The 17,248-nt window shown below is 40.7% G+C and overlaps 1 protein-coding gene across 1 annotated transcript; it reads right to left on the bottom strand.

The window, feature by feature from the left end:
- Positions 1–3,914: 3,914 nt before the first annotated feature.
- On the bottom strand, positions 3,915–16,717 carry NAPEPLD (N-acyl phosphatidylethanolamine phospholipase D; the record flags this gene model as incomplete). The annotated part of the gene is made up of 4 exons (XM_080701319.1): positions 16,418–16,717; positions 10,044–10,690; positions 7,737–7,851; positions 3,915–4,043 (listed from the first exon to the last, which is right to left on the bottom strand). Exons 1-4 carry the CDS (start codon positions 16,703–16,705, stop codon positions 3,915–3,917), a joined length of 1,179 nt encoding a protein of 392 aa, XP_080557445.1. The 5' UTR covers positions 16,706–16,717.
- Positions 16,718–17,248: the final 531 nt, after the last annotated feature.

Raw genomic sequence — 17,248 nt, 5'->3', positions numbered from 1 at the left:
CAAGTTCATAATCCTCAGCATGCTTAGCAGTAAGTACATCAATATGCAAGCAAAAGCTTTATTACTTGTGCATTTAAGACAAAGCTTTAAGAGTGCTTTAAACTTCACTTGTAAATACACAGAAATAAGACTATTGCCATTGGAAGTTAAATCCTCAAATTAAAAAAAAATGTGTTCTCAGATATCCTGATACACAAATCAAACTTTGAAGAAATATTTTTATAGTAGAAAAAAGGGTGCAATTTAAGATAATAATGGCAATTCTCAATAGGCTAGAACAGTAATATGTCAGCTAAGAATAATAATTTTATGTTTTGGTGACACAATATAGGCCTTAATTCCCCAAAAGGCACATTTCTGTTTAATAATTTCTCTAAAAATCTATCTCGCTATTTAATGAGCTACATACTCAAAATGTGCACATATTAAAAACCAAGATTTGTATTCAACGTGCTTCAGCAGCACTGAACTCTGAAACTACCTGCCTTATTTTCCTCCATCATCAGTCTGAATAATCACAATTCCTAGAGATCATCGCATTGATTATGAAATGACAAAATGCTAGAATAAAAGAATATTTTTATTTACCTCAGAAAAATTCATAATGAGAATATACAAATAGATTGTTTCTGTGTAGGTCACCAAATCTTCACTTTTGATGGTGGGTGGGAGGAGAGTAAATACTGGGAAGCTCTACCACTGAGCTACATCCCAGCCCTTTTTGAGATAGGATCTCACTAAGTTGCCAAGTTGGCCTGGAACCTGCAATCGTCCTGCCTCAGCCTCCTGAGTAGCCAGGATTTCAGGCATGAGCCACTTTGCCCAACATAGCTTCATTTTGACATAGAATATAAGGTCCATTAAGTAGTATTCCAACATATTCAGCAGAACTGAAGGTAGATAATGTATTATTTTCCAAAATTTGTTTTCACTTTGCACAAGTAGAAGTGAGAAATAAAGTGGAAATCACCTAGTGAGGTGGTTATAATAAAGAGTGATAAAATTTAATGTGCTTTTTGTGTGTCTGCTACTACGGATTGAACCCAGGGGCGTTCTACCTCTGAACTACACCCCCAGCCCAGCCCTTATTTTTTGTTTTGAAACAGGGTCTGCAGGATTGCTGATAGTCTAAGTTGCTGAGGCTGGCCTTGAACCTGCAATCCTCCTGTCTCAGCCTCCCAAGTACTGGGATTACAGAAGTGCATCACCATGCCAGACTGGATGGGGAGGGAGGGAGGGAGGGAGGGAGGGAGGGAGGGAGGGAGAGAGAGAGAGAGAGAGAGAGAGAGAGTGTGTGTGTGTGTGTGTGTGTGTGTGTGTGTGTGTTACTGGGAATGGAACCCAGGTGCATCCTACCTCTGAGCTACACCCCAACCCCAGCCCTTTTTCATTCTTTTATTCTGAGATAGGACCTCACTGAGTTACTGAGGCTGGCCGTGAACCTGTGATCTTCCTGTCTCAAGCCTCCCAAGTACAATGGCAATAAAAATTTTAGGCTTATGAGGAAGCCTAGAAAACGAGGCAGATCCAATTTAAAGAGAGCTAAAATAGAACACAACAATTTAAAGCACTTAGAGACCTTCAGTTCATGTAAATCCAAAAAAGATAAATAATGATGCCGCTGATGTTAAAGCTAGTCACGGAGAAGAAATACTTATGCAAGATACGGCCTGGCTTGCTCAGAGGATTGAAGAGATAAGTTTTCAGTTTTATGGAAGATGAATATAAGAATGCCCAAAGCTAACTCACAATTCTAACATCTTGATTCACATCTGCTTGCAGTGGAAAAGTTTATGCCTAGTTTATTTTATGGAGGGTTTTTGTCTCTGAGCATTAGTGCTCCCCCAAATCACATGCATTACACACACACACACACACACACACACAGACACACACACACACACACACACACACACACACACACACTGCATACACATTTCCCCTGGACTGTTTTGAATATTTTAGATAAAAATATTAAATTTTAATAAAGATCATTTGTATAGACTATTACCTCCAAATTTACAAAATGAGATAAGGTGGTTAGTCTTCACTGTTTAGTTTCCTAGTCCTAGTATGTATGCTTAAATATGCAACAGGAACACTATGTTATAAAAAGTATTAGCCTAGCCAGGCATGGTGGCACACACCTATAATCCCAATACTTGGGAGGCTGAGACGATCACAGGTTTGAGGCCGGCCTCAGCAACTTAGTGAGACCCTGTTCAAATCAACAAAAAGGTCTGGGGTTGTAGCTTACAGATACAATGTCCCAAGGGTTCAATCCCTAGTACCAAAAAATAAATAAATGAAAAATCGGCCTGTTTTCATCTTTCAAATATACCTATTAGGCAGTGATATCTTAAGAAATCATTTTCTCCCTTAGATTTCTAAAGTGATTTTAAAAATATATCATTCACCCTATACATTTTGGAGGTAAGAGAAAATCATCCTCTTGTTGCACATGAGGAAACGGAGGCACAGTGGGCAGAGGTGACATGTTTCAGGTTATACAAAATCCGTGATGAAAGGATTGAAAGCAGTAAAATTCAGCTTCAGTGACATACCACATAGGAGCAAAAAAAATAAATTATACAGCACTTCCAGGGTAGCATTTGGTGTAGAAAACCTTTTTGATAATTTTGTATGAATGAAGTTTTTCACTGAGTCTATGGATCAGGAACATAGAATGAGCCTCTTCCAGTATCTAATACAGCTCACTCCCTTACGGAGGTTCAGAGAAATCAAGCGCACCAGAGCCCATTGAAGACTGAAAGTCAGGTCAGCAGACACCCGGGATCTTTGTTTACCACTGGTATTCCACACTGGCTTCATAAAAGGTACACTCGTGCTTAGAGGTCATGTCATGTAAAAATATATAAGATATCTGAATCACATAAAATATTTATAAAATAAATCAGTGATATATTTGGAGTTGGAACTAAGACACCAGGAAAAAAATGAATGTATACAGAGAAAATGAAAAGTGGGGAAAATGAAGTTTAATTCAAAGTATATATGGTCTATTCACATTTAATATCTACACTTATCTCTGAAATATTTCATTGTAGCTATATTTGTGCTTTGCAGAAGGTCTGGCTTTAGGATTAAAAATAGAAAATTTCATAAATCATGTTCTCATAACCATGCTCTCTGCCTTCCTCAGCTCGTATCAGAGAGCTTTTCACTGGGGTACTGCAGTTCCCCTCTTTTAAAAATTTAAGTTCATAGTGGTTATGGCTGCAGAATAATGTGACTATACTTAGTGCTAAAGATCTGTACATTTTTAAAGTGATAAATTTTATGTGAAATATATTTTACCACAGTAAAAAAATAAGTCTTTAAAAATGATAACTTAGCCCAAACACCTATGCTTTTATGCTTAACAAAATAAATCACTTCACATTTGGCATATAAGTGAATCTTGATAGAGTGAGAACTGCTATGTTTCTAAGCACGTGGGAGTCAATTTTACCACTTACTATAATGTGAAAACTGTACGTGTGTACAGGCCTCTGCAAAAACCTAGGTAAGCAAAAAAACCTTGACTCACCTTGTAGAAGGTCCTGAAGAAAAGAAAAACAAATTAATCTTTAATAGGCTTTTCATAACCTCAGAAAACTCTACTTCCACTAAAGTATAATACTATGGTTAAAAAAAATTCTATTGCAATGCTTTTATCACTAATATAAGATTTTTAAGTTTACACTGGCCAATTCATTATTAAAATTACCCACTCCTGAACCTTCTTTTATAGTTTATATAAGCTGGTCATCGAGTTAGCGCACACAACTAAAATATACACTTGAGGAAACTGTTTCCAAAATGTAAAAGTCCATGAACTTCTCAGCCTTCTCATTTATTCCCAAATTTATATCAAATGGTGCGTTTTCCTGTCAAAGCTCCTGTGTTCATATTCATTCAAGGTTTTCATCATCAGTATTTAAGTATCTTGATTCTCCATGCTTTAAGACAAAAAAATCTTCAGTTTTAAGTCCGTATCTTTCTAGAGCTTCATTCAGTTTCACTGGAGGCTCTAAGTAATACTGGCAAAAGACAGAGTAAATAAAAATGGGGAAAAAGTTAATAAAGTATATACTGGGGATATTTCAAATAAAATTTCAAGCTAAAATACCCACCAGATGCCTACATAAAAACAGTGCCTTCTTTTAAATGAAGCATTAGCAAATGAGTCGGTCATATTTTTCTTTTTTTTTTTGGTGGTACTGGGGGTGGAACCCAGAGGCTTTCTACCTCCGGGCTACACTCCCAGACCTTTTTTTTTTTTTTTTTTTTTGGAAACAGTGTCTCTTAAGCCAGCACAGCTGGCTTCGAACCCGTGCGATCCTCCTGTCTCAGTCTCCCAAGCACGAGGATTACAAGCGTGCATTACCACGCCTGGCTGAGTCGGTCATATTTTTAATACAGTTACTTAGCAAGGCCCTTTGCAACACAGCGAGACCCTGTTTCATAAAAAAAAAAAAAAAAATAGGGCTGAGGGTATAGCAGAGGTAGAATGCCCTTGGGTTCCATCCCCAGCACCGAAGGGGAAAAAAAAAAAAAAAAACTGTCAGCTGAGCGTGGTAGTCATGCTTATATTCTCAGTACTTGGGAGGCTGAGACAGGAGGATAGAGGTTCACAAACAACCTCAGCTACTTAGGCCTTTTGCAACCCAGTGAGACTCCGTTTCAAAATAAAGAATGAAAATAGGGCTGAGAGTGTAGCTCAGAGGTAGAATGCCCCTAGGTTCCATCCCCAATACCGTAAAAAACAACAAACAAACAAATAAACAAACAAAAACCTGTATGTCAAATGTGGTTTCACCTGAGATTGAACATCATTAGGTTACATGAAATCTGATCACTGTTCTACTAGATGATATTTTAATCTAAACAAATGTATGCTAGAAATGATACTGGAAAGCCGGGCATGATGGTGCACACTTGTAATCCCAGCATTTGGAGTCTGAGACAGGAGGATACAGGTTCGCAGACAGCCTCAGCTACTTAGTGAAGCTCTGCAACTGAGTGAGACCCTGTTTCAAAATAAAGAATAAAAAATAGGGCTGGGGGTGTAACTTGGAGGAAGAATGCCTCTGGGTTCCATCCCCAGTACCAAAAAATAAAAAATACTGGAAAACTGAATGCTAATATTTTGGGGTATACAGAAGTCTGAGAATATGTGTCTGAATGAGCATGTGTGCAAGCAAATACTAGAGCAAGTATCTTTGGCTAAAGAAGGGCTGTCATCTTCAAAACCTCCAGCCACGCAGGGAGACCACAGTGACAGAATGAGAGGGCACCAGAGGACAGACACTACTACAGATGGAGTTTCCCTAGTTGCTTTTATTTCCTCAACTTTTCATAGCTCAATAAAAAGGGAAGACTGTGTGCTTTAGTACACAGAGAAAAATGCCCCAAAGCCAGAGGACCAAACACTATGTAAACAGCAAGAAAGTCACAAAAACAAGAAATCGGATGCTCTCCCTGACAGGTAGAAGCTAAGGAGAAAATGGGTCACAGGAGGAACTCTAGAGGAAGGAGAGGCTACAGATGAGCAAATAAGGTGACCTGAGGGGATGGGGGGGAAGGGGGAAATCCCCTAATGCACATGATGTACATTAGCAAACGTATGAAAGTCAATCACTAAGCCAAACATGAGAAGGAAGGAGGGGGAGGACTGAAGTTTTCATCCTTTCCTCCTCCTTTTCCCCATCTCAGTAAAGAACACCAATTACTCAAAGTTAAAAATCACTAGCCTACTCAATCACTCAAGCTAAAACTCTAGGAACCAATGTGACTTCCTTTCTTTGCACATCAAGTGCAATTACTTCATCTGAGTCACTGATGCATATTATATATGGGATATGTATGGAGCATTCATTCTCTCTCTCTCTCTCTCTATCTCTATCTCTATCTTACACTCTTCATTCTCATTCCTGCCTCTTAAGCCCCATAGTTATTCATTTATTCATTCCATTCCATCCCCTGACAGCACGGCTAAGAGTTACATCATGAATCAGGGTTGGGAATTTTAATTAAGGAGCGGCAAAATGGGCAGTCAATGTATTAACGTCATTTTGGAATGAGAAGCATGTAGGAAGAGGGCAGAGCCAGGTGTGGTGGCTTACACCTGTAATCCCAGTACTTGGGAGGCTGAGACAGGAAGATCACAGGTTCACTGTCAGTCTCAGCAACTTAATGAGACTTTCAGCAAACTAGGGAGACCCTGTTTCAAAAAAATAATAATAATTTTAAAAGGGCCAGAGGTATAATAGCTCAGAGGTAGAATGCCTCTGGCTTAAATCCCCAGTACCAAAAATAAAAAAAAAGAAAGAAAAGAAAAGGAGGTGGAGGGAAGGAAGAGAGGGAGGGAGGGAGGGAGGGAAGAAGGAAAAGGGGCAGAAATGCACAGAGAGGGAGGGCTCAAAACAGCAAGAAAATCCCGGGTTCCCGCAGAAAGGCCCTGAGATATGGAAGATGCCATAGAAAGCAAAGTAAGAGAAGCCACATTCTAACCATCCTTTTCTAAATTTTGCTTAAGACAAGGCTCAGATCCAGGAAAGGATAGAGAGCTTTAAACTATCCTGTCCTTGGTCCCAGATCCCAGGCAAGTTATAATTTTTTTTTTTTTTTTTTGTGGGCCTGGGTATGGAACCCAGAGGCATTTGACCTCCAAGCTACATCCCCTGCCCTATTTTTTTTATTCTTTATTTTGAAACAGGGTCTCACTAAGTTGCAGAGAGCCTCACTAAGTAGCTGAGCCTGTCAGCGAACCGTGATCCTCCAGTCTCAGCCTCCTGAATGCTGGGATTACAAGCATGCGCCACCATGCCCGGCTTTTTTTTTTTTTTTTTCCTTGTGTTACTGGGGATGGAACCCAGGGGCACTCTACCTCTGGGCTATACTATTTTTTATCCTTTATTTCGAAACAGAGTCTCACTGAGTTGTAAAGGGCCTCATTAAGTAGCTGACGCTGTTCCCGAACCGTGATCCTCCCGTCTCTGCCTCCCCAATGCTAGGATTACAAGCATGCACACGCCCAGCAAGGTTCAGCTCCTTTAAGAAAAAAAAAAAAAATCAGCTATTCTGGTTCTAGTCCAGAAATAAAACCACATTTATCCCAGTTCCTGTTATACTGCTGACAATGGACCAAGGCTTACTGGATGAATAACATTTCTTGGAAGTTCCACAGTGTCTAGTCCTACTTCTCTCCCATTGCCCTTTGAAACCTGCAGAATAAACTCACATTCTTCCATGTTCTGCTCCTCCCTCCTTGCCTTCTCATGGCCTAGTTCAAATGTCATCACTCAAGAAGGTATCCTGATGTCTCCCATTAATGGCCTGACTCTGAGACCAATGAATCTGTCCCACATTGCAGCACTCCCCCCTTCAACATCTGTATCATGGTGCACATGTTCCATCTTCCACTAGAAGGAAAGCTGCCTTGAGGGGAGACACTATGGTTCATTCTATACACAGCTCTTTGGTTATATAAACACATGCTTCATTAACTACAGAAATTAGCCCAAGAAATAGCATGTGTTGAGGATTTTTTCACTGTTATTATTTTACCGACTGGTAGGATTTTCCACGCTAATTCATCTGATTTTGATGACCATGCAGGGTCTGACTACACAGTCAGGTCTCTCAAAACTCTGCTAAGGGGACGGTGATTCCTGCATCCTACCATTGGCCAAACACATCAATAAAACTATTTTTATCACAATCAAACTCACCTCATTTGCTAACGCAAAAGTTCCCCAGTGAATTGCCACCGATTTCTTTGCTTGAACATCAATGTGAATCCTCACAGCTTCTTCTGGGTCTATATGCTGGTATTTCATAAACCACCTGATGAAACACAACAATTTATTAGTTCTGGCCTTTCAATATACTCTGATTAATTACTGCTTTATCTAATCAACCTTTAAACCCTGCACAGGACTATGAGTGTTTGAGAAATAAGCAGCATTCAATGTGGTTATTTCTATTCCTCCCTAGTCACTGATTTAATTTTGAATTAGTATATCTAAGAATTAGGGTAAATTGCCAATAGAAACAGCAATATACGTTAATACGCTTTCAACCACTGTTCAGGCACTAAGCTTACACTGGACTCATATAGAAAAATCTGATAATACTGCTGCCCAACGCCTGCCCTCAGTGATTCTGACTTAAATTATTCTGAGTTGGAATATGAGCGTTAGCATTTTAAGTCACCCAGGTAAGTTCACTGTGCAACTAGAGTTGAAAACTGCTGGGAAGGAAGAGCAGCAGTGTTGAAGAGAATGAGCCAGAAACCAAGTCAGAAATCCAGGCCAAGACTTAATTGTAAAAAATCAAAATATAAAGATTCTTAGCCAGGCATGGTGGCGCACGCTTGTAATCCCAGCATTCGGGAGGCTGAGACAGGAGAATCACGGTTCTCAGATAGCCTCAGCTACTTAGTGAGGCCCTTTGCAACTCAGTGAGACCCTGTTGCAAAATAAAGAATAAAATATAGGGCTGGGGTGTAGCTCGGAGGTAGAATGCCCCTGGGTTCCATCCCCAGTACCACAAAAAAAAAAAAAAGATTCTCAATAGGAATAAATCACAGTAGGCAAAACCATCTCCCTTTGGTTTACTTTTCTTATGAAAAGAATAAAAGGCAAAATTTTGGTACAAACTGCTACACAATAGTGAATCTCAAAACAATATTATTGTTTTGAGTATATTTAAAGTATATTTTTTAGTATATTTAAAGTATATTTTTATTTTATTGACATATTCTAAAGATATGACTTACTACTTTTTTTTTTGGGGGGGGGCGGGTCTGGGATGGAACCCAGGGGCATTCGACCTCCGAGCTACACCCCCTGCCCTATTTTTTATTCTTTTTAGTTTAAGACAGGATCTCACTAAGTTGTGGAGGGCCTAAGTAGCTGAGGCTGTCCACGAACCGTGATCCTATGGTCTCAGCCTCCCAAATGCTGGGATTACAAGCGTGTGCCACCATGCCTGGCTGACTTACTACCTTTAAAGGTAGATATTTTGCATTCTTGGGTATGAATCAAAGAAATAAAATAAAGGGAAAAGAATTGGAAATCAGCCAGGCATGGTAGCCCATGCCTGTGATGTACAGGGGAAGCTGAGAAAGGAAGATCACAGTTTTTATTTTTATTTTTGGCTGTTGTTTTTTGCGGTACTGGGAATGGAACCCAGGGGCATTCTACCTCTGAGCTACAGCCCCAGCCCTATTTCTTATCCTCAGAATAACTTCAGTTCTTCCAAAATAGTCCCTTCATGCTATAATGTTCTGAAAGGAACAAGAAGTAGGCTTGACTACTGGTTCATCTATTTAACTTTAATTGTAATACTATATGAAGTTCTGGTGAGATACGGTACTTCTTTACATTTTTGTGTTGTTGGTTCTGGGCATTGAAACCAGAAGCAATCTACCTGTGAGCTATACCCCTAGCCCTATTTTATTATTTTATTTTGAAACAGGGCCTTTCTAAATTGCTGAGGCTGCCACAAACCTGTGATACTCCTGTCTCAGTCCCCCAAGTACTGAGATTACAAGCATTTGCCAACATGCCTGGTTACACCTTGATATTTCTTTACACCTTTTTTTCTTGGTAATAGTACTTCTGATTTTGAGTAATTATTTAATAGGTATGACAATGATTAAAATATTTTAAAGCTTAAAAATATCTAACTGAATCTCACCCTCCCACCACCATCTATGCATAAGAAAGTCCACCATTAGCCAGGCCTGGTGGCGCACGCTTGTAATCCCAGCGTTGGCAGGCTGAGACAGGAGGATCTCAGTTCACGGACAGCCTCAGCTACTTAGTGAGGCCCTCTGCTACTTAGTGAGACCCTGTTTCAAAATAAAGAATAAAAATAAGGCAGGGGGTGTAACTCCGAGGTCAAATGCCCCTGGGTTCCATCCCCAGACCCATCATTAAAATCACAAATGACACAGTATCACAAAATCCTAACCTTTAACATTCAGTTAACTTATCATGAGGCAGGAATGCTTTCTTTAGAAGTTTACAAACCTTGGTCCATAAGCCCCAATGGGAATAGCTGCAAGGTCAAAAGGTCCAAATCTTTTTCCTATCTCTTCAAAAGCAGGACAATAACCTGTATCTCCTGCAAAAAAAAATCGATTCCAAGGCCCCAAGACAGACCAGCTGCCCCACAGCACCTTGTTGTCATCCATTAGGGTCCTTTTACACCAGTGCTGGGAAGGCGTAAAGACAAAGGTGACCTTATCATGGCCGGGAACGCAGTTCTCCTCCCACCAGTCCAGCTCGATCACGTTCTCACAGCCACATTTTTGCATCCAGTCAAGGAGACCCAAGGGCACAAACCATCTCAACTCATTCCCGAATCGCTCATTCAGAGCAATGACAGAACCGTAGTCCAGGTGGTCATAGTGGTTGTGGCTGATAAGGACCGCGTCTATTGAGGGCAGTTCGCTGATGGTGCAAGGGGGACGACGAAACCGCTTAGGCCCCATGTACTGTGATGGAGAAGCACGAGCGCTAAAGATAGGATCTGTAAGAAATATGAGCTCATCCATCTCCACCATCAGTGTGGCGTGTCCCAGCCACGTGACTCTTAAGCCAGCCTCCCTCACTCCAACTTCTCCAGGGTCACTGACAAAATATGGTTCAAGCACTGGGAGTTCTTTGTCAAGTTCCTGTGAATACAGAGAAAGAGAGAGTAGCAGTTAGAAAAAGAAAGGTATTGTATCATTCTAGCATGGTCTAGCAAGAAGGGCTATTTTGGGGAGAACTGAAATCATTCAATAAAGTTACAGTTTTTGCTTTTCTCTTGAAAATGTATACTCCTTTCTGAATCTGACAGTAAGAATGATATCATAATCATCTTAATCCCAAATGTGACACATAAAGGGAAAATTAAAAGTTTATTGAATACTTGAGCTGTGGATGTAGCTCAGTAATAGAGTGCTTGCCTAGTGTGTCTGAGGCCTTGGGTTCAGTCCCCAGTACCACAAAAAAAAAAAAAAAAAAAAATCAAAGTTTGAGCCCTGCAAAGACTGTTGAGTTTTAAAGGCTTTCTTCTGAAGCACCAGAAGTAGACTGGCCGAGATGCAGTCGTTTGCTACTGTCACTTCCCTCAGCTGGTGTGTTTGTTGCTGAAAACAGCCTCGCAAGTAGGTCAGGTCTGGAAATAGGAAAGAGAACTGATGACGACTGATCTGTAGCTCTTGGATTTCAAGAGAGGAATCTGAATTTTTGAACACTGTGGTCATTCCTGGACAAATCACCTTCATAAATAATAGTCTTTTCATTCCTTACCCTTAAGATTTTCTACCAGCCAGGATTGGGGGCACATGCCTGTAATCCCAGGATTTGGGAGGCTAAGACAAGAGGATTATAGATTCAAGACCAGCCCTAGCAACATGGCAAGGCTAACCTATCAAGACTCTATTTAAAAATTAAAAATAAATAATGAAAGGGTTGAAGTATAGCTCAGAGGTACAATGCCCCTAGGTTCAATCCCTAGTAACACACACACACACACACATAATTTCTACTGATGAACAAACCAAAGGAAAATATGATCCCTGCCTGTGACAAGTTCATCATTGAGGTGTGGAGGAAATTAGATATAAAACAAAGTGTCATAAGTAGTATCCCTTGGGTTGCATGACATTACATATTTGGATTAAGCTAGACCAACAAAAAGCCATGCCTTAGGGTCCCCCTTGGCTTTCATAAAACTGTTACTGAATCAGGCCCTGGTCTTACTGGATAGCAGCACAGTGGTCTCTTGTAGGAATCCTCTCTTTGCTACGACTAAGTTCTAAGCAACAACAACAACAACAAAAAAGAAGTTCTAAGCAAAACCTGCGACCTCCTCCAGTGGTCCTCCAGCAGCATGCAGGGCATGAGGAAATGTTATTTCGGAACTATCTCGGCTTTATTTTTCTACCCCAATAGTCTTTTTGCTCTTAAACATTCACCTATTTGTTCTTCTTACTACTACATGTTTTATTTTGGTGGTACTGGGGATTGCACCCAGGGGGCAGTCTACCTCCAAGCTACATCCTCAGCCCTGTCTTGTCTCACTAGGTTGCTAAGAGTGTCACTACATTCATTACTTAGGCCAAGTGCTGGGATCATAGGCATGCGCCATCATACATAGCTGCTATGTGTATTTCTCCATAGAAATATGAAAACAAAAGATGGTCAGAGGGCAACTAAAATTCTATACCCAAACTATCAGTTCAGAGTTAGAATAAAGACATTCAGATAAGCTTACTTTCCATGTATGCTTTCTCAAGAAACTCATGAAATAGGTGCTCCACCAACATGGGAAAATGTTCAAGAGAATCAGTGGGATGCAGAAACTACAGACCAATAAGGAAGAGGAAAAAGAGCCTAAGATAACGGTGGAGGCTCTGAGAGCAGAGGCTGTCAGAGAATATGGAGCTGACATTATCTCCAGTCTGGTCTTCTCTGCTGTGGAAAATCACATTGGGCATCCCCAAAGGCAGGGAAATAATAGTCATAAATGTTACAGTTTGTGGGGGGCTGTTCCCGGGGACCTCTGTTAGGCTCCAGAGACTGTTCCCATAAACACGGGTCCTTGTCCAGACTTAGGATAGATACACACTAGTCCGAATTCTTGATGAAGATTTAAATGAGTTTATAATTACAACGATAGAAATAAAGAAGAGAGTTCCAGCCCTGAGAGAGTTCTCCATCCTGGAGAGAGTTCTCCATCCTGAGACAGTTCTCAGGATGGTATGTGGGGATGGCCCGAAACAAAGTCACTGGAGGCTTCTGGACCCAGAGCATTTTATACCAGTAATTTTCTGACCCAACTAGATTCCCCTATCTCCAGTGGCAGGTCTTTTGTTCTAGATTTCTTTGTTAGGATAGGAATGATTCACAAGGTCAGGGGCCACATGATATCTGCTCCACTTTTACAAAGGTCAGTACCCTCCACCCACACTCTTAGGGAACTCTTAGCTTTTGCTAGATGCCATCTATTATGTAAATCTGTTTTTAGAATGTGTGAAGGTCCTAGGACCCAACCTCTCTATCCACTTGCTAATTACTTTTAATGAGGGTACTTTGCATTATAACGGCTACCTGAATGCCTAGAAGTACCCAGGCCCTTACTGCTTTTCTTTTTACCTTTTGAGTCCCACTTTTGATAAACCAATTTTTGATATATATTAGTACCAAACTTCTTTTGAATATTTTTAAGCCATTTCCTAATACTGGTACAATAAATACACAGAAAGCCAAAGAGTTGAAAAAAGAGGTGTTGTTAAGGGGAAGAAAGCATTTAAGAGAAGAGACCAGGCCATCATTTACATGACTTGCTTTATCAGTGAAAAATACTGATAGAGTCATAATAATGTTAACACTGAAATGAGAAAGGGATATGGTTATCAATATTGTATGGAATACTCATAATAGCAAGAGCAATGTGTTCTCATCACAAAGAAATGATAAATTTTTGAGAGAATAATAACCTAAATATCCTGAGTCGATTAGTACACAATGTATAAATATAATGAAACACTACACTATACCCCTAAAGATGTATAAGAATTAGCTGTCAAGCTGGGCTTAGTGGCACACGCTTGTAATCCCTGCGCTTGGGAGGCAGAGACAGGAGGATCGCGCAGGTTCGAAGACAGCCTCACTGGCTTAAGAGACTCTGTTTCCAAATAAAAAGTATAAAATAGGTCTGGGAGTATAGCCTGGAGGTAGAAGGGCTTCCCGGAACCCCAGTACCACCAAAAACAAAACAAAAATATATATATGATTGATGTTTAATTTTTAAAGGGTATCCTATTCTTCACTATCATACATCTAAAAATGCATTATATTTTCAAAGCACTTTTATGTATCATGTGAACCCTGAAATAATGCTAGTGACCCAAACTAGTTTTGGGGGTTTTTGTTGTTGTTGTTGAGTTTTTTGTTTTTGCAGTACTGGGAATAGAACCCAGAGCATTCTACCTCTGAGTGACACCCCAGCCCTATTTTTTTTTATTCTTTATTTTGTAAAGGGGTCTTACTAAGTTGTGAAGGGCCTCACTAAGTAGCTGAAGCTGGCCATGAACCTCCTGTCTCAGCCTCCCAAATGCTAGGATTACAAGTGTGTACCACCACAGCCCCCAAACTAGTTTATTCTCACTGGATAGGGGAAAAAAAAAAAAAAAACTTGGGGGCCAGGCATGGTGGGGCATGCTTATAATCTCAGCATTCAAGAGGCAAGACTGGAGGATCGCAGTTCGTGGACAGCCTCAGCTACTTAGCGAGGCCCTTCACAACTCAGTGAGACCCTGTTTTAAAAATAAAAAAGACTAAAAAGTAAGGCTAGGGGTGTAGCTTGGAGGTATAATGCCCCTAGGTTGTTCCATCCACAGTCCCGCAAAAAGAAAAAAGAAAAAGAAAAGAAAAAAAGCATGGAGTCTGTTAGTCAGCTTTCCATTACTATAACGAAGATCTGAGCCAAGTCAAATTTTAAAGAGAAAAGGTCTATTTGGCTCAGTTTTGGAGGATATCAGTCCATGGCTAAGTAACACCATTGCTTTGTGGGCCTGTGGTAAGTGGTACATCACCACAGGAGCCATGTGGTTGAGCAAAGCCCTTAGCTCATGGCAGGACATGAAAACAAGGAAGAGAAAGGGTCTATGATCCCCTTTGAGGTCATACACACCGCAGTGACCAGAAGGTCTCCCACCAGGACCCACCTCTTAAGGGTCCCACCACCTCTGGACAGCTCCAAGCTGGGGACTTGGCCTTGGAGACACATTTAAGATCCAAATTAAATCAGAATTCCTTGAAGGAGTGATAAGAATAAGGCCACACAGTCAGTGAAAACTCCTCAACCTGAACCTGATTTTCAAATTCCATATGTCCCACTTTTTTTCAAACAGGCATGCTGTGGCAGCCTATCCTGAATCTCTCACACCCACATGCATTGCCCTGTGCTACTTCCAAGTAGACCAGCCTCCCTCCCTCTTTGGAAACAGGGTTTCTTAAGCCAGCATTGCTGGCTTTGAACCTGTGTGATCCTCCTGTCTCCGCCTCCCAAGCGCAGGAATTACAAGCGTGCGCCACCACGCTTGGCTACATCATAACATATTATAACGTGTAAAATACATGCATAATATAGTCATACATAATATATAATACATGTCTCTAAACATAATAGACTTTTTCATCTAATAATCTCTACACCAAATATTAATACATTTTATCTTCCCCAAATCTAGTACTATGCCTGACTGAGGAGGTAGATGAGAAGTAGGCAGGTAGGGCAACGAATACTAATTAACTTCCAAGGCTCCTAAAAAGAGACCAGCCCTTCCAAGGTTCAGAGATAAGAATGACCAAAGCTTCACAAAACCATCTGTTTACTAATTAAAAAATCCAGGAGACATCCCTGGAGCAAGTCTGATACCTCTACTGAAAGAAGGAGACCCCTTAAGGACATGCAAATACCCTATGCAAATTTTAAAAACTCCCTCCCAGACTTCAAGTAACAGAGGACTTACCGAGATATATAAACCCCTAGACCAGTCACCAAGACAATTACCCACTCTGGAAACCCCTCCCCTTCGGGGAGCTTTTCTCTCTTGCAGGACGCATTGGCTTTGAGAGAAGGTGGGGTGCAATTGAAGGCACTTTGCTCGGGCTACACTCAGGTAGTGACCTGAAGGCCTCCATTGGACATGAAGGCCGACCCTAGGAGTGACCTGCACTTCTTTTCTGGCAGATCGAGTGGACTTTGAGAGAAAGCAGCTTGCAACTGAAGGCATTTGGCTTGGGCTACCCTCAAGTATTGTCCTGAAGGCAGCTGCTAAACACCAGAGTCCTGACAGCCCTTAGGGGTGTTCAGCTACTTTTTCCTATTCCCTGCTGCTCCCAATAAACCTTTTACTCCCCTTCCTACAGTCTGCGGGTGTCATTCTTCACTCAACGCAGCCAAGAATCCAGTAAGGAAACGCTGAGTTTCTTCTCAAGAAACTCTATTTCATCTTAAGGAAACACTGTGTTTCTTCTCAAGAAACCCCATTTCATTATCATAGGAAAGGGCTCAATGAACTAACTTAATTGTTATTATATAATTCACGGCAAAGTTTAATAGTAAATGTATTGAGGAAGCCGGGAATGGTGATGCCTGATTGCAATCCCAGCATTTGGGAGACTGAGACAGGAGGATCATGAAGCCAGCCTTAGCTACTTAGTGAGACCCTCTGCAATTCAGTGAGACCCTGTTTCAAAATAAAGAATAACAATAAAAACTAGGGCTGGCAGTGTAGCTTGAAGGTAGAGTGCCCCTGGTTCCATACCCCCATACCACCAAAAAATAAAAAAATAAATAAATGAATTGAGCATATACACAGAGCACTCAAAAGAGCCAAGGCTACCTCTTTGGAACTTGGAACATTGCTATGATCCTTCTCCATGATCAGCCATTTGAGAACACGTGGAATAGAGATACTTTTCCATGTTGGCCAAGGGTTAACAAATCTCCCATCTTTTCCTTTCTTTGATTTAGTTACATCTTCCTCTAGTCTGTAATCCAGTTTGAAGCTTTTCCTAGAAAACCTAGAAGAATCGCTTCCTCCAGAATTGCGTGCCGAATTGTGGCGCTTTCTCACTGCTTCTTTAGGAAACTGGCTGCTTGACATCAGGCTGCTTTCATTTTCATCCATGTCCTTTGGTGAAGAACTAGAATGGGGGGGAGAAGAGGGAAGAATTTAGCATAATGGCATTAAAACATATCACACAGTAGTTCTTGGCCAACAGAAATTTCCCCAGACTTGTAAAAATATTTCTCTATTAACTCACACTTTCTTCCTGCAAAATACCTTTAGAATCCAGTATTACTGCTTGCTAAATAGAAAATATGGCTGCCTTGCCTATTAGCATACCAGTGAAACATTTCAAAAATCCTTTCTCTACTGTAATTTAAAACAACATTTCTCAGCTGGGCATGGTGGCGCAGTCTTGTAATCCCCGCAATTGGGATGCTGAGACAGGAAGATTGCTCAAGTTCAAAGCCAGCCTCATCTGGTTTAAGAGACCCTTGTACCAGTATCGGGAATGGCCTAGGAAGACTTGAGAAAGCTATGATTATTAATATATTTCAAAATTTGGGTGAGGAGCAAATCTGTGCAAGCACTTGGTTTCTACCTAAAAGCAGGCAACTATTCCAATGTAAATTGACTTAGCTAAATGTAATTAGCAAGTCAATG

The sequence above is a fragment of the Muscardinus avellanarius genome (assembly GCF_963383645.1).
Source record: "Muscardinus avellanarius genome assembly, chromosome: 9".
Classification (NCBI taxonomy): domain Eukaryota; kingdom Metazoa; phylum Chordata; class Mammalia; order Rodentia; family Gliridae; genus Muscardinus; species Muscardinus avellanarius.
The sequence above is the reverse complement of the archived record's forward strand: the minus strand, read 5'-3'. Positions and strand labels throughout refer to the sequence as shown.